This window comes from Panthera onca, chromosome X (assembly GCF_046562875.1).
Source record: "Panthera onca isolate mPanOnc1 chromosome X, mPanOnc1 haplotype 2, whole genome shotgun sequence".
NCBI classification, from domain to species: Eukaryota; Metazoa; Chordata; class Mammalia; order Carnivora; family Felidae; genus Panthera; species Panthera onca.
Window position 1 is genome coordinate 28215071 of NC_138357.1, and position 18173 is coordinate 28233243.

An 18173-nucleotide genomic window follows, 5' to 3' on the forward strand; every position below is an offset into this window, starting at 1 on the left:
GGACTGCAAGACTTCATTTTGCTCATTCCTGACTATAAATCGGAGGGTGGTAAAATGACAGCTTAACATTGGAGGCACTAAATAGAAGATGCCCTTAAGCGTGCCCCCCGAAACTCATGCTTTCCTGCATTTCTGATTCGCTTGCGGTGGGTTTATCCTTCCTCTCTGCCACCTATTTGAAAAAGACAAGGCTGTCGTTATTTGCATACATAACACCATTGTGTGGCGGTGAAAGTTAAAAGAGAAAGCATTATGTTGGGAAGACAGACCAGAGAAGTGCCAGAGTTAGAAGACCTACACTATAATCTCAGCTTAGCCAGCCGCTGGCTGTGTGACCTTGGGAAAGTCACTTAGCGTCTCTGTTCCTCAGTTTCCTCATCTGACAGGGGAAAAAAGATCAGTGCTGCCTCGAGGCCACACAGCAGTTAGTTGGCTTGAAGAGGAAATGAGAAGGGGAGGTGATGCAGGCAGGGCAAGGGCACCCTGAGGTATAAAGGGAAAAAATTGCTTTTGGTCATCACCCAGGTTTGGGCCTGCTGGAGGCACCATGCTGGTAGATCAGCCTCAGATTACAAAGGAAGAGAGGATAGGAAGAGGACTGCGATGCCTTGTGGTCCTCAGCAGGATCCTTTCTAGTGAGTCGGTGCTTGTGGAATTAGCTAGTTAACCTTTGCTCTGGAGAGCATGGAGGCTGAAAGGCTGGAAAATCACATTAGCAAAATTTCTCTTTTAACCTTTTCCATATCTCCTTCCTTTGCTATTTTTGGTCTGACTTAGGCAAGCAACATCAAAAGAACCAGCCTCTCAAACTGATATGCTCTAAACTTCCATCCACACATCACCCTTAATTAAAAGGACTCAGAAAAATCGCAGCTGGGAGAGCTCAACTGGCACCACATTCTTCCTCGTCTAAGTGGAGATTCCAGGAGCCACTTTTCCACTCTCCCACTCTCAACACACTAAAATAGACTTTACATTTGACAAAAGGTTGTTCTTTCCTTCAAGCCAGCGAGTGCCAAGGTTATCATATTACTATCCATGCTGCTTTTTCCCAAGCATATCTAGTTCAGATAAAAAAAAAAAATCAGAACGGGTCATGTCCTTCTGGATGATTCGACGCAATGATGGCACGATGGCACCTAATGGCGTGTATGCGCTGGCTTTGGGGACATCGAGTCAACTCTTTCTCCTCTGCTTTGCCCCAAAGCAAATCCCTATGCCCGAGGCAGCACTGTGAGTAGTCAAAAGTGACCCTATCAGGCCTGGTTTCAGCTCCAGACCCACAGATGGTGCACACGAGTATGGAGGGCTTTAGGGACGGCCACAGATGGGAAGAATGTCTTCCACAGTTTGGTTTTGACTAATCCTATTCCTTTCCACTTACCAACCCCCGCAGTGCTCCATGTTAATAACAGCTACCATGTATTGAACACTTACTAGATGCCAGGCATCACATTAAATGTTTCACATGGATGATCTCAGTTAATCTTCCCAATAATTTTATAAGGCAGTTACTGTTACATTCATCTTCATTTCACAGATGAGGAAAGTGAGGTTCAGAAAGGGTAAGTAATTTTACCAAGGTCATATAACTAGTAAGAGACAGAGGTGAGATTCGAATGCAGGCATTCCAGTTTGGAGTCATTCTTTGTCCTCTGTTGTTTTTTTATCGTCATGGTTTACAGATCTACAGGCAGTAGAGGGAAGAACTGGGGACAGTAAAAGTTGGGATTGACAGGAACCAGGAGGTCAAAGGGGTCAAAGGGCACCCTGAGGAACCCTTGCGCAAAGTGGACGCAAAGGGCTTTGAGTGATCTTTACTCAAAGGGCTGACTAGACTCAGAGATGTGCCAAAAGTGGGTCACCACTGAGCTGTCATCATCTGGATGGCAAGGGACTAAAAGGATTAGGCTAAAAGGATTAGCAAATGCTAAGTGTCACCAGGAAGTAGGAAGGACTATGGCAAGAGGAATATGATGCATGCGTGCCAGGACGCTGCCCGCTTTAGAAAAGAAAGGGCTGTATGGAGGGCCTCTCTCCTCAGTTCCTGGGGCTCTGGTCTCTAAGACCCTTGGAGAAATCTCACCCAACGATGGGCCAACAGTGCCCGAGGATATGAAGGGGCTCCCTCCAAGAAGGCCCTGAGCAGTTCCTTGCTGCTTTTCCTTGAATCCCTCAGCGGGCAGCCCCGTGTCTAAGAGAAGCTTTAGGGCCTGGCTGAAGCGCCAGCCCCCTGGGAGAGTGGCCCACGTGTTTCCTTCTGAGAGACTCACGGATGCCTCCTGGGCCTTTGGAAAGTCAGGGGGACTACTTGTGTCCTGTTCGCACAACGCGCCGTCACAAAAGAGCAGAAAGGATGACTCATCTTTGTGATTGGAAGTAGATGGACTTGGAGGCAAAGAATCCCATTCGTTTGGGAAAAAAGACTCCAGGTCTTCCCTTGGACCCTTAGTCTGTAGATTATGCAGAAAAATGCATCTCTGAGTTCTTTGACCACAGAGCATCTGAGTAGCTGTCGCTCCCCAGAGACGCACTGGACGGGCAAGTCCGGATGCATGGTGGAGGGATGCAGCGGGTCACGGTGGGGGGCTAGTGATCTGAAGGGGTGCTGTGATGGCTTTCGTGGCAGGAAAACAGAATTTTGGGTTCTGGGAAGAGCTTAGCACTATAGAAAGGCTCAGACTGGGGTGGCTGTTCAGGAAGGAAATCTGGTCCGTCAAGGGACACGAGGTCATAAGAGGTTTCTGTTTTCAGGACTAAAAGCTCAAAGGATTTTAAACTCATGATTATGTTGATAATAATAATATCCAGTATATGCCAGGCACTATTTGAAGTACTTTATGTGGACTTACAAAGTGTCTCATTTTGACACTCTCCACAACCCTATGAGGTGAAGACTATTACTACCCCCATTTTATAACTGGGAAATCTGAGGCACAGCGGAGTTAAGTGAACTTGCCCCAAGGTCTCACAGCTAGTAAGTGGAAGAGGTGAGATGGTAAGCAAGGAGAGGCCACCACTGGCTAGGAGCACTGGTTTTGGTTCTATTGGTTTGGGTTCAAGGATTTAATAGTTTTATGGTAGTCCTGTAAAGCCAGAAAATAGATCAATATAAAGAGAAATTTCTAGATGTAGACAAAGAATTTGAGGGGCTTCATTCTGGATGATCTTTCCTAGGTGAGAAATGTCAGTGAGACTGTGACTAGAAGACTGTGACTAATTTCTAGAAATTAGACAAGACTGAATGATAGGATGTCAAAAATGGAAGCCTCCTTAGAGATCATCCAGAAGAACCTCCCCATTTTACCAATGATAAAAACCACAACCCGAGAGCTACACTGCTAATCCCCCTACAGCATACACTCCTTTCCAAGGGCCATAAGAAATATGGTATCTCAAATGTTAGGTTTTCTGTAATTTACTCTATAAGACTTCAACATCAATTGTGTGGTGTAGATGTGGGCTATTTAGTCTGAATCTACACCCTTAAGGGGGTCAGTTACTCTTACCGGAAAATACACAGTGCAGGTGTGGTTATCTAGCATTTGAAAATTCCAGTCAAGAAGTAGTTCTACAAGCACTTCGGGTATCTTTGTCTCTAATGAACACCAGAGGCTTTTAAAATTAGCTTTAAATTTCTCATTGGTGACCTCAGTGGTGTTCAATATATGTTGATCGGCTAGAAATATGGCAGAGGTGTTCCCAAACCAGCAGAAAGAAGACATAAGAATCTAACAAGCTCTATAGTGTTCTTCCTTACAAATGGTACCCTGGACTTAATTCATAAGTAGTCCTGGGGGCAGCCACTAATGAGGATTCTTGGGTACCTGCAACCCACCACTAGAATATTGTCTGTCTGCCCCAGGTGAACCTCCGTGCAAGGTGCTGTCGGAGCACCTAACAGGAGAGGCAGCTGGACTTGACTGAGCCTACGGAAGAGGCTGTCCAATTATTTTTATGCCTGCCTGCTATTATTTTAATGAGAAACAGAATTTTGTCTGAGGCTTACTTTTTAAATCTGATAGTGAGGTTATGGGGAGAAGACCTATAGCGCTCCCTCTAACTACTGCAAGCTACTGATATCCGACAAAACATACCTAATGATTTGAGTGACCTGATTGGCTTAGGTCAATTTACGGCTCCACACAACGAACTATACGTCTCTAGTTTGGACCCAGGTCTAAAGTTAGCAAGCCTCTGTCTTGGGGTGTATGGGAAGCTCCTACGCTGGGTGATTGTTGGCAGAGCCCCACTTGACCCGGTGACCTCCCGTTTGTGGACCTGGGATTTGCATTGGCAGAATCTAAGCCGTTTCCCCTATAGCACCTCCTGACCGGCGGAGTGCCTTTCTGACCGGCGGGGCACTTGGCAATGACCCTGTGCGAGCTTTCTGCTCTTGCTGCAGGCCTCAGCATTGCCCGGAGGAAGGTTACTCAAGGTTGGTCAACCGTGAAAGGCCACTGGATATACAGTATATGCACATAGGACCGTAAGTATGTGCACAGAAGAGAGAAAGTTCTGGCATATTGAGGTATCTTGACGTCACGCTAAGAGGAGATGGTCAACTAGGTTTTTTGTGAGAAAGAGATTTTCTGGATTTCTCAGTACCTTTTTTAAAAAAAATTTAATGTCTTGTTTATTTTTGAGAGAGAGAGAGAGAGAGAGAGAGAGCATGAGCGAGTGGGGGAGGGGCAGAGAGAGAGAGAGGGAGACACAGAACGAAGCAGACTCCGGGCTCTGAGCCATCAGCACAGAGCCCGCTGTGGGGCTTGAACTCACGCACTGAGATCATGACCTGAGCTAATTTGGACGCTTAACTGAGCCACCCAGGTGCTCCTGGTTTTCTCAGTACTTTTAACTAGGAGTTAATAGAACTTCCCTCAACGAGTAACTTTGGAGCTAAAGGAAGGGGGATAGTGTAGCGCAGGGGGCAGAGACTCACCTTCGCCCAGTTTTGCTGGTCCCCAGTTTTTTAAAAAATTGGATAGGAGTGTCTTCAGGTAGGGACATGGACTGTCCAGATTGCCACAGGCCCCACCATGCCACACCTGGCCCAATTTACACATTTGTGCCATCCACCTGGCCCCTGTAATCGTCTGAGGTTCCCACCCCAGCTGAAATGGAGTCCAGGCTCCAGAGGCAGAAATACCTCGGCTAGAATCCTGGCTTCACTAATTAGCTACCTGTGTCACCTGAAGCCAGTTGCTTATGTAGACTGTGAACCACCTGATTCCTCTTCGCTAAAATGAAGGTGAGAGTATCTCCTTTCTAGCAATGTCGTGATGATTCCATGAGGTCAGGCAGGTAGAAGGCTTAATGCCATGTGGTCTACATGGTATGGGTTCCGTGAATGATAGTTATTATTATTAGTGTAATGATAGCCCTGGTTTTAGATTTGTTGATAGCAAGGATAGCACAATGAATAACATATAAACCGCGGTACATCTGCTTGTGAACACACGGGCTGGCATCTGCCATGACATCTAGCTTATGGCACAGCTAAGGACCAGTCGTGAGCTAACAAGCAAAGAAGAGAAGCAGCACTGTCAAAAAGAAAACCATTGCAAAGAGCAGTTTTGCTTTGTTTACCTCAGAGACCGTGACTTGAGGCTAGTTGGAGTCCTTTCAAGTTTGGATTTCCAACTCAAGAGCCTCTCGCTAACGCTTGCGTGGGCCAACAGCCCCTCACTTACTCACAGAAGTAACGTATGTGAACGTGCCTGAACCTAAGAGCCTGGTGCTTAGTGGGTCCTCAACAAATGTGCTATCTGAATCCATAGGTCTCTGTTTATGCTACGAGGGCCAATGAAACTAGTGATTCCCAAACTGAGTGTCCTTTAGAATCACCCATAGAGCTTGTGTTTTGTTTTGTTTCGTTTTGTTTTTTTAAAAAAGGCCTATCCTCATATTTTCTAATTTAAAACATCTGGAATGTGACCTAGCAAACCGTGTGTTTAAAAAGCATCTCTGGTGATTCTGATGCAAGTGGTCCAACTCAAGAAATACTGTTTTCAGCTAGCCAACAAGTAGCTTTGGAAATCGTGAAATAGAAGAATATTTGAGAATCTGTAACAGGTTCTGGCTGACTGTGGATGTTGGCAGCCTTTCTACCTTACATGTATAAAGGTGTTCACCCACTCAGAGACCCACACCCACGTGGGCACAATTACACCTCTGCAAGCTGGGTTCGGATCCCTTCCTGTCTCATTCATTGCTGGTAGCCTGATCCCTTTCTGGGCAGCTGCAAGAATGAGGCCCCCGTTGCAATGAGTAATTGGCAAGGTAGATCAGCCAATCATGGATAATTGAAAGAGAACTATTTTTGATTGCAGCATTTTTAAAAGGGTTTTTAAAATCCTCACCATCCCTCATCACAAACTGGTTTTACTTCCGAAAATATCCCACAGTAATTGTGGGGAATCTAGAGGCTGAGATCATCTGTTGCAGCAAACAACCATTCGTGAAAGAGACGACAGACCCACCACTATCAAAAGGGTGCGACTTGAAGGGTCAAAGGCAACTAAAAAATCTTAGGGAGTAAGCTACCAGAATTTATCCATGGAGAAAGTCAAATGTTGCAAAATAGGTGAAGTGTATTTGAGGGACTCTTCCTCAACTTCAAGACTATCTCAGTGCCCCCTGAATGCCCACCATCCATTTGATGCCCCACTTTCTTGGGAAGGAGTCTTGTTTTGGTCCACTTACCTGTCTCGGAAAACCTCCTCTAAGGATTCTTCCAGGTAATAATAGGTGGTAACCTGATCAAAGAATTCTGGTTGAAATACTAATGGCTGATAAGGATTTAAGTCATTCACTTTCAGTTAGCATGCTTGCACAGGCCTAAGTGCGGTGACGCAAATGAATGAGTTTGTGGAATTTCAGACTAATGGCAGACTGCTGAAGGGGGGCAATATTTGGGGTAAAATTTGGCAGTCTTCAAATGACACTGAGTAAGCTTCCTGTGACTTCCCTGGAACAGCCCTCAGCTTAGATATGTTGGAAAGTGACATCACTTCCCTTTCCTGCCCTCTACCTCGCCATGTGGTCTTGGCACCAGCCTCAAAAATGAAGTCGAGTTTTCAAGTTGTTAGGGAACCGGGCAGAATTCGGGTTGTGGTGTACTTCTGGATTCTCACCCCGTTGAAGGGAAGTCAGACAGCTGAAGAGCAGACCCAGAGAAGCAAAGTGGAAAGGCAGTTGTAACTCCATGCCAACCTTAACTCTCTCGGGCAGGTTGCTTCTTAAAAGGGACACTTTGGGGTGTGGCAAGGAGCCAAGACTCTGTCATCCTGGCTCATGAGCTGCCTCCTCTCTCAGCCTGCCTTCCAGTGTCTTCCAAATCCCCACAAAAAGCAACTCTATGTAGACGCTGTCATCAGACATCTAATCCTGCCGCCTATAGACATGGCTGAAACGGACACAGGGTTGTTGGGAGTATGATAGGGACATCCCGGAGCCAGAATGGGCCAGCTGCGTCCCTTACAGAACCTTCTTTGGAAGGCAAAGAGGAACAGATCTGAGTAAGAGCTTGTCTGCCAGACCCTTTTTTCTTGGGTAATCACAGTCTCCCTGCTCTGGTCTCTTCTTACTCAAAGTGGTTTGAGTCCTGGCAGCATTGGCATTCCCTCAGAGTCTGCTAGAAATGCGAATTCTTGGACCCTACCGGGGACCTACTACTGAGTCAGGAGCTTCATTTTAACAAGATTCCCAGATGACTGGTGCATACACGAAAGGTTGAGAAGTGCTGTTCTAGACCGAACCGTGTGTCACAGGGTTAAGGGGTCATTACCCGCTGTGTTTCCTCTCCACCTCCCTCCAGAGCTACCACTTCGCATCTGTGAGGGGGATGCTGCTGTGTAATCATGGCATTCCACGTGCCATCCCAGGGAAAGGCAACTTGCAGGATGAGACTTTTCGGCCTCCTCACCACCTCTGTCCCCTCCTCGGACCTCCGTTTCATGCGGGCACATCTCCTGGCAGTGCCCACCCACGCAGGCACCTTTGGATTCTACAGCAGCCTCCTTTTTTTTTCTTTTGGTAGTACATATAAAAAGTTTACCCTTTTTCAGACCATTTAATTGAGGTATGGTTGACATGAAAAAGGCTGTATATATTTACTTCTTTAATAAAACGAATCCTTACGAACCGTGGCTGCTCCCCAAGGCCAAGTTCAACATGCTGAAGCTGCACCTGCCCCGTGCCATGGGTGTACTTACACCGAACCTACTATGTGCAAGTCTGCACATAGGTCTTCCATGACCAGGGCCAGCTGATCTTTGCTTTGGGTAGAGTGAACAGCCACCCCGTGCATCATGTCCAGTAACACGCCCATGTGAGTATCTTTCGTTCCTCGAAACTGAGGCATTATGGTTCCCATAGTCTCTGGTTTTGCAGCAAATATTCCCCTGTTAGGTATACTAACCCCTTATCAGCCACTTTCAGCTAGATTCCTGTATTAGATAAAATGCTGTCACCCCTAGAGTACAGGCCCTCAACAGGATGGATCAAGAACAGAGATATTCTGACAGAGAAGGAGCATTGGGTCTGGAAAAGTCCGGAGCGGAGAACAGTCGCTAGGTAAGTTTACTGGGGATGGGATGCCAGAATCAGGGCCCACCCGGGGACTGGCAAAATGGTGTGGGCTAGGCACACAGAGCAGGATGGGGAAATTATGGCAAGAGAAGAAAAGGCGGAAGTGTGAAACAGGACAAATTCGGTCTTGTGTTCACCTTTTGCTAAGTACTAACCCCTTTTCGGAGGGTGGGGGTTGCTGCCCTAGCTCAAGGCTCATCCCACACACAGGCTGAGGCTATTTGTAGCTCTACGTCTGGAGCCCAGACACTTCCCGAGCAGGGGGTTCCTTTTGCGTCTGCACAACTCCTACGCTCTTGCTGAAGAACACCCAGCGCCCCCACCTAGGGTTTTAACTGCACCCTCCTGCGGACATTTTGTCTAATCAGATCCAAAGTATCAAAGCCAGAGGAAGAAACTCAACACGGGATTTACTGTAACGGACCAGGTAAAAGTAGGTAGATATATTCCCGACCCTCAGAGAAGACAGAAAGTTGTGTGAAAGGCCCTTCAGATAGCTCTGTAGTCTCAGGCTAAGAAGTTCAAAGTTAAATCATCTGGACAAGCATGTTTACGCTCTCCCCCAAAGTTACGAATTCTATCTTCTAAAATTCTGGCCCTCTCTGAAAATCCATGTTGTCTTTTAATCCTTTAACCCACCATATAAGAATGACAAATCTCTTATCCACAAAAGAAGACTGATAACAACGCTTGGGTGGCTTCATTTATTTTCCAGTCCGTTAAAATAAAAGCAGCCAATCACCTCTGCCTACCCATAATAATGACATCTTGAAACAAATACATCAGGAGCCAAAAACAGAGAATAAAAATCCCAACCAGCCCCCCACTATTCTCATTCAATCTTGGGGAGCTGGGGATGGAGATGCAGGTTTAAAGAAACCTCAGCTAGAGGCCGAAGTGGGGGATGTGGAAAACTAGTTTTCATTTTAAGGAAAAAAGTTCAATTTGCTGAGAGGAAGAAAAACCGTGGCTCCTTTGGCTGTGAGCGCAGAGAGAGAACAATAGTTTTCTTTGTTCTTTCCTCTTAAACGCTTCCTGTCCGTCCCCCGCCCCCACTTAGTAGATCAACAGGAAGCTGCCTTCTAGGGGAGGTGGTACACTTTGCTGGAAACTCACCTTTACAGCCTGCTGATTGCCATCTATTTTTATGGCCCAAATGAACAGCATCACCTTCCTCCCTCCTCTCCACATAAAAAATAGATTAAAAAAAAAACCCACAATAAACCTTGTGAGAAGGTGACTTAAGTCTTTGACTGGCATCACGGAGGCGACCTCTCCGTGCTTCAGTGGGCTAAGCCAGCTGGCCAGAGGGGCGGAGAGGTGAGCTAAGCCAGTGAGCTTACTGAAGACTGGCCAGCAGACAGAGGACAGGGACAGCAGCAAAGAGGGGGAACTAGGGGTGGGAGGTAGAGCTGGAGCGGTCGACATTGGTTAGTATAATGAAGATCTGTTTGAGGACTGGAGCAGGTCTTCGCCCTGGTTCCAGAGAATACGTGAAAAAGACCAACACGAAAACAAAACAGACCCCACCAAAGAGCAGAGAATCAGATAGGGGACACGTTGCCTTCCCAAACGGGCCTAAACAGTTAAATGGATCCTGGCAATTAGAATAATTAGATAATTAGATTGTGACTCTGTGGGCAAAGAGACGGAAACCTGTCTCAGCTAAGTACACTTGGTAGCGAAACGCGCTCAGTTATGAAAGGAGCATGCTCTCAGCAGGTATATTTCACAGGGCTTGGGGAGAAAAAATTAATGGAATAAAAATTTGCAGCTGATGAGTTAGATTTAGGCAGCCAAAGGGATTTTGCCTGGGGCTCCATTAGAGCCTGCGCTCCCAAGTCCCACTATCACTATTGCGCCTCCATCAACAGATTTTTATTTAAGCCAATGCGTTTAGAGCACAATTCCGTGGTGAATAACCTTTAAGGTTACATTTGCCTTTTCCTTGCTTCTTGCAAACAGTGCGTAATCCACGAGCACATTTGTTGGCTGTAAAGGTGTACAACAGCAATTTTTGCAATGACAGTGCGGAGAGGGAATATGAGATCTGTGTGCTAATGAGCTGACACTGCAGAGGCTGGGGCGATGTCGTGTGGAGCACACCACAAGTGCACAGCAGCAAGACACAGGAGGGGACTTCAAGGGAATCGGGGGCGGTTCCGAGGAACCGGGGCAGCAAAGCTACGCAAATGAGACGTGGCCCTCCCTTGGTATTACCACATCCCCCAAAGCCCTAGAACGATCAAATTTGGTTTTTAAAGAACAGACATGTAACTCACAATGTGTGTGCACATCTCTTTTCATATATACTGATTGGGTGTGAGGGTGCCCCTGTTTGTGCGTTTGAATGCACGTATCCTCAAATCATGATTTTCACACCATCCCTCTTTCTGGGGTCATCTAGCTAAACTGAAAAATAAGACTGCAAACTCGATGAATTCCTATGAAATGGGAACATGTTCTCCAAAACAGAGGAGGCTTTTGTATACACTTCAATTCACCTCTGAACTGAGACCCCAAATGAACCACCCTTCAAAGCCAAAGAGGCTTTTACTGGCCTCTTAAGACATAGAGCGAAGTTGGAGTCTGTCTTAAGTAAACCTCTTGGGGGTGGTGCAAAAAAAAATTGGTTACTGGTGAAGAATAGTCTTTAACTGATGCCTGGGACTCATTGCAAGGAAGCCTCCTGGAAACATTGGGGGAGGGGATGCAGAGGGAGAGAGGAGAGGAGGGACACATCCAGAAAACATTACCCTTTGTTTATTCTCTCAGTGTTTGTTTACCTGCATACCTCTGCCCTGGAAAGTGTGTGCCTGACCAACGATTGGGGATGAAGGGACTATCATGGGAAGAAATCAATTCTAGTGCTAGGATAGGCTGAAACTAGGAATTCTGAATGGGGACAGGGACAAGTTCCTTTAATTTTTGCCATCCTGTTCCATAGTGAACCAGATAGGAGAGGTGACTGACCAGATTTGGACTCATCAGGGATTTACTTGAATTCTTCCTAGGTCTCCAGGAAGGGGCAGGATAAAAAAGCTAGGGGTTTCTCCTCCGTACAATAGTGCGGTCAGTTGGAAGACTGGAACCTGGGGTCCCTGCCAGGCCCCGATACTCAACTAGTATTGTTATGCCAGTATGTCTATTTCCATGAGAAAAAGAACAATTAAGGCCACAGGCCAGGGCGGGGGTGGGGGGGGTGGGGGGGATGAGATACACCTCCAGGGATTCCAAGGCCCCTTGAAATGCTTGTTTTCAGCATTCAGAGACTATCGGCCTGTGGTTGGACTAGTCCTCTTTCTCATACTAAGCTTCTAGGCAGCAGCTGCCCGGAGACAGCTTTGAGATCTGGCCCCCATTCAATGATTGTGACATTCAGAGAGGAACTGTTTCAGGGACCAGAGAAGATGGTAGCTTTCCTCCTCTGTCTTCTGAGCTGTAAAGTCTGAGAGTGCAACAGGCAGCTGGGTACACATCACTGGTTTCTGGATATTTCTCCTGTGTGTGTGTCTTTGTGTGCATATATGTGTATTTGGCATAACTAAGAGCAAGGTCACTGTTTTGTCTTTCTTGTTGTCCAGTGAGCCACACCCACTATCCCACATAACCTAGCCTTGTAAGCTTATAAACGGAAGTGCTGTGGATTTGGGGGCTACGGGGGTCACTCTGTTTCTTTTCCTACCCCATGGTTGTTCCTTTATTGCCTGGGAGGTTAAGACATCAATGCACCTCGACACTGATATGAATATGAATGACTTAGTGCCTAGATTGTTCTCAAACCGAGCTGTTCACAGGGCAAGGATCACTTCATTATTGCTCCCTGGTAGGGTTCCATGGCCTTGGGCAGGTGGGTGTCAATCTGACTGGACCATAGAAAAACAGGACCAAAAACCTTGGAAATCAATCATTCCTAAGAAGTCAGTTGGCACTCTTATCCCAGTCCTCATCAGTGGAAAGACACTAAAGTGAGTTGAAGTAAATATTATTCATTATTAATAGTAAATCCTGCTAGTTTTATGTATTTGGCTTTAAATCTGTTCTAATTGATACTTAGGAAGCTGCATTTGAGATTCAGCCTCTTGACAAGATCACAGTGCTGCAGGATTAAGAGTCAGATGTGTGTTGTAAGTGCTGTAGCGACAGGCTGGGATTACTGAAATAAGATGCAAAGTATAGACAGACATTTTGTAACTTTCACACTTAGCTGGAATTAATAAGTTCCTATTTTTGTCAATGTCGGAAAGCCAATGAATGTCAAATACAGAGTATCTCAGAACATGTTCATATAAGGATCTGTACCTTCAGCTAAAATTTTCTTAAAGCTGATAAGTGTCACATTTCTTCAAAGTACCTCACCCCATCCCCTTGACCTAAGTCTTCAAACCCAAGGAACCTGTGCCCTTGGTGACCCTTACAACAGTTTTTGGAAGCGACACATCCTTTGAGACACAAGAATTTGAAGGAAGTTATATGCAAAGTTTCACCCAACCAACCAAATACCATTTCTCTCTTAAAATAAAATTCAAAAATTCCAAATGCCAAACTACGCCAGCCATAAAAGCAAAACATATTTATGCCATCATCAGCCTCACTGTTGTGAAAACTTTGTAAAATCAGCTTAGATGAAGAACCATCAGTCTTTCCCATAAAACATTCCATTCAAGAAAAAAACTGTGTCCAACAGGCTATTGGTCATTTGGGATCCCATGGTTTTGCCTCTCAAAATGTCCCCTTTCCAGAGGGACAATCACAGAGCACAGCTAGATATTTCAGAAACAGCTTTGGGGCTGATGAAATTCCTCCCTTTTCATATTCAGGTTTTCAGCTGTATGCCCCCTCCACCTTTTGCTCTAAGAACTGTGTGGGCCTTAAGAATCAGGGGGTGAACAACACTAGAGGAGACAGAAGTAGCTTTCCAAATAGTAAGCTGAGCACTGTCTTCTCCCTTCCCCTCCGTTTGCCAGGCGTTCATCACTTGTAATGAGTTTGTTGTCTTATCAGTTCCTATCAGAGCTCTCACAGTAAGAGAGGTGATATTATAGGACAGAAAGAGGCCAGGGAACCCAGCCTGATCTGTGCCTCAAGGTCACTTGTTTGCAGAATTTCTCATATTTGGCTCCTAAACATTAGGCGATTGTCAAATTCAGCTCGTTCCTACAGCCAGGCTCTAGCTTTATCAGTCAAGTAATGTACATCCTGAATTAACTCAATCAAGAGGTTTCTTTTTATTTTTATCCCATCTGAAGAAATCTCCCTGAACAGCCATGCTATTTTTTCTTTCTTTATTTTTCCAGCCTAAAGAGGGGAGGGGGAGGGTGTGGGGGAGGGAACGCCAGTTTGGGGGGGGGGGAATAAAACTTTCGCATCTGACAGTATTCACAACAGAGTTTTGTGCCCTACCTCAAGTCCCTCAGCAGGATCCTATGGAGTTGATTTAGGTCGCATGAAACCTGGATTGACTAGGGCCCGTACAACGTCTACTGAGGCAATCACAGCACACACGCAGACCCCAAGTCCCACAAGCAAAATACAAATGCGGTCCCCAAGGTCCCAAAGGGAGGAAAAGCAGATCTACTTACAAGCATTAGTCACAGAAAAACTATTGGAAGAATCCAAGTGATCTACGTGGTAATTCAAATGGAAGGGCTTCTCCGTGGTGTTCTGGTTGGTGTTGTATAACTGCACGGCAAAGCGGAAAGCGCTGTGCTCCTGCACCGTGTTTCTCATGAAAAGTCCACCTATAAGCAAAAGGAACCGAGATTTGGCTTGTGCACCCCCCCCCCCCCAGGACCGGTTAGAAATTGGGGAGCGCTACAGACAGGCGATATCTCTCAATGGTACCGGGCTGTGCGGTGATTATTGATTTTCAACCTGTGTGTCTTTCTAGACTCTTGTGAACTCAAATTTTGGCCAAGAGAAACCTGGTTTTCCTCCTGACTTGAAGAGGAAAAGAAGAGGCTGGGAGAAGGGGGAAAGGGGACAGACGGGAGAAGGGGCTGCTTTGGAGTCGGACGACGGAACCAACATCGGGACTTGGTTTTTTCTCAGGCAGTAGCTTCCTCTCCACTTCTCTCCCCCCCGCCCCACCTCCTACCCCGACGCCCATCTCCACGAGCTGGTTCATCTTTTCCTGGTGCAACGGGAAGGATTGGGCAGAAAAACAATTCCATTCCCCGTGCTGCCCCGTCCTGTTCCCCATAGCCATTCCCCCCCCCCCTCCCCCAGGACAATACAGGGGTCTGGTTCAGTAATGGCAACAATTCTAACTTCCGGACTTGTAAATCCAAGACAGAAGCCGAGAGAACTCTCTCCCAGCGCCCAGGAGCCGGGCTCCAGCCAGACACAGCGGCAATTCATGAATTCGTGGTCTGCGTGACTTCGCCGCCCGCTCCTCGCCTCAGCCCCCGCCTCCTACCCCATCCGCCACCGGCCCCGGCGGCCGCCCGGGGTCCGGGCGCTCCAGGGTGGGCTTCCAGCTCCCCCAGCGCCGGTCGGTCTCCGGGAGGCGGACAGGCGGGACGGGGCGCCCTGGCGCGGCCAGACAGGCGGCATCACCCTGGGACAACTTCCAGCCGCGGCACGCACGCCATGGCAAAGTCCAGAGCAGCCAGCCGAAAAGCCGCGACTCTTGGCCCCTTTGCAGCCTCCCGGCCTCCTGCGTGCCTCCCCTGCTCCGCTCGGCTCGCAAAACGCGGCAGCCCACCGCTCCCACCCCCAGCCCCAGGAGACCCCTCTCCCGTCCCCGCCACTCCCCACACCCGCCGGCTCTCCGGGGGCTCAGGTGCCCTCCGATCCTGTCCGGTCCCCGGCCCCGGTCCCCTCCCCGGGCCGTGCAGGACCGGGACCCGCGGCCGCGGCAGCCCCGCCAGGGCAGGGGTCTCGGGTGCAGGGGAGCCCGGCCCGGCCGGCGGCTTGCTCTCGCTTACCGATGCTGATGGTGTTGGGGAATCCTCCGTGAGAATGACCCAAAAGCCCCAGGACTAAAAGGAAGACCGCCCGGAGCACGTTTTGCCCCATTTTCTTCTGCCTGGCCATGCTACGCCTAAAACGGAGCTGACAAGAGCATGGGCGCAACTCAGGAGTCGTCAAAATAATAATAGAAAAAGAAAAAGAATTCGCCGGCTCTTACACCCCCTCCCCTCAACTTGCTCTCGCTCACTCTTCCTTTCCACCCCACACTAGTCCTCCTCCTCCACCGCCTCCTCTCTCTCTCTCTCTCTCTCTCTCTCTGAATCTCGCTCTCTCTCCCTTTCTTGCTCCCTCTCGCTCCCAGGCTCTCTCACACCCCCTCCCCGCCCCCCACCTCACTTCTGTCTTCACACCAATCTGGAAGGCGGGTTCATTGGCTGCAAGCTCTGTTCGCCAAAGCGATCTCTCTCCCTATCACTACGAGACAGAGAGAGAGAGAGAGAGAATGAGAGGCAGAGAGAGAATAAAAACCTAAAACACCAAACAAAACAAAAAAGACAGAACACCGAGAAACAAAACAAAACAAAACCCAAAGAAACAAAAGAGAGAGAGAGAGAGAAAGAAAGAAAAGAAATTCTAAAGAAAATCCGAGACTTTTCTTCCCCCAGAAGATGGTGGGTCTAAAGAGGGGAAAAAAGAAGGAAAGAGCGAAAAGGCTCAGCGCCGGTGAATTGGGCTCTTCCAATTGGGCCGGTAGGGGGATATTGATCAAAGTTGATCTGACGTGGAATTAAAGCCGCACACCGTTTAGCTCCACTGCAAACTGCAGCCCCGGACTGCAAAGCCTCGGCGCTGGCGTTTGTCAACACCGGAGATGGGATCGATTGAAATCCACTAGTCTTCACGTGGAACTAGCCTTACAAGCGGCAACTGGCCCTTCAAAAAAAAGAAAGAAAAGCTGCATTGCCTCTGCGTTTGTGTGTCTGTCTTTAAGAAGGGGGGTCTTGGGGGGGCCGTTAGTGGTTACTCCGGAGTCTTTGTAGAGACTCGGAGAGGCAGTTCCCATCACAATGCGCCCGAATTTGCTGCGCATGCCTGGTCCCTGCCGCTCAGTTTTTACAGCAGAGCTCCGAGGGCGAGTGAACAACCCCCCTTCCACTCCCACGGCCCTGAGAGGCGAGTATCTCCCCTTGCCCAAGTGCAGAGCTGGGATTGCGGCGGGGAGAGGGCAGTGATGGGCAGTGTGGGGCTGACTGCTTTGGGGGTTGTAGAAAAGTGTGTGCGTGGAGTGGTAACTAAAAGGTTAATGAAAAGGACGCTCAGTCCCACCGGCCAAAGGAGGAGAGAGGTGTGGGAATGAGCTAGGGTAAGGGTGGGGATTGAAAGTTAAGGTTGGGGGAAACTGTCCCCAGCTACTTTGCTCCCTTGCTGTAGCCTCTGGACAAAGCCGCCTGGGCCTCTGCCCCGTGACCCCAGAGGCTATCAATTCTTCCCCAGTCCTCTTTTATTCCTTGCTCTAAGGGGAGGAAAGAACCTTCCAAGTCAGGCAGCAGGCCTGGACCTCTGTTGGGGGATGGTCCCCTCCACAAGATATTGTGCATGAACGTCTTAGACTCTTCTCCCTAACCCCTTTCTCCAGTGGTGGGAGGAAAGAAGCTTCCTTATCTTCTATGTCTTTCCTTCCTACCCCAGCTTCTCTGGAAGAGACAAGTGTTATTCCTTTCCATGCCAGCTGCTCTCCTTTTCATATCCTCTCCTCCTGCTCTATGTGGAAAATGAACTCTCCTGCCAATGTACAGCAAACTGGTATACATGGGGCAGGGGCCCAACTGGTCCACCAGTTACTCTGGAACTTTGGATTTGGCATAACACAGGTTGGAGCCTGGAATAGCGATTTTCTAGGGGCACCTGGGTGGCTCAGTTGGTTAAGCGTCTGACTTCCGTTCAGGTCATGATCTCAAGTGGTGAGTTTGAGGCCTGCATAGGGCTCTGTGCTGACAGTGCAGAGCCCGCTTTGGATCCTCTGTCTTCCTCTTTCTCTGCCCGCCCCCCGCCCCCCACTGATTTTTTTTCCTTTCTCTCTCTCAGAAATAAACAGTTTAAAAAAAAAAAAAAGAGTAAAGAAAGTTTCCAAACCCTCAGGCAACCAGAAAAATGGTTCTAGGCTCTTGCCAACCTTCTATCCCTTCTGAGAATGCAAAATCTCTTCCTGCCCCACCACTCCTAAGAATCTTTCATCTCCATTTGCATAGTCCGTTGCTAAAAATGAGGGAGAAACTTGGGCATGACAGGAGACTGAACTTGCAAGTGATTGGAGCATTAGACCAAAGGAGGCAGCAGAGACGAGGTTAGCCACCCCTTGACGAGTGTGGGGACTGACAGCACGGCTCAGGGATATAGGCATAGGAGACAGGTCTAAGTTCAAGTGTATATTCTATTACAGGCAGTGTGTGACCTTGAGCGACTTTCTTAATCTCAACTCCAGTTTTCGCATCTGCAAAGTGAGAATATTACTGTTACTTTCCCTATGAAGTGGTCGTGGATTAAATAAGGATTAAGTAAAATGGTGCTAAAACATCTAATTCAGTGCCTGATTCATAGAAGAATCAGTAAATGTTAATTTCCAGATGCCCTTCCCCCCTTGTCACCCTTTAGAAGTGCCCTTTCTC

The 18173-nt window shown here is 47.9% G+C and overlaps 1 protein-coding gene across 6 annotated transcripts in view; it reads right to left on the reverse strand.

The window, feature by feature from the left end:
• Positions 1-16549, reverse strand: part of GRIA3 (glutamate ionotropic receptor AMPA type subunit 3) — a 267210-nt gene extending 250661 nt beyond the window's left edge. The window contains exons 1-3 of one of the 6 annotated variants that reach the window (XM_081792968.1): positions 16309-16549; positions 15522-15648; positions 14175-14333 (exon numbers count right to left, since the gene is read on the reverse strand). In XM_081792968.1, coding sequence (XP_081649094.1) covers positions 14175-14333; positions 15522-15630 — 268 coding nt within the window. In that variant the 5' untranslated portion in view covers positions 15631-15648; positions 16309-16549. The other 5 variants (XM_081792967.1, XM_081792966.1, XR_014136764.1 and 2 more) reach the window with 5 other exon arrangements.
• Positions 16550-18173: the final 1624 nt, after the last annotated feature.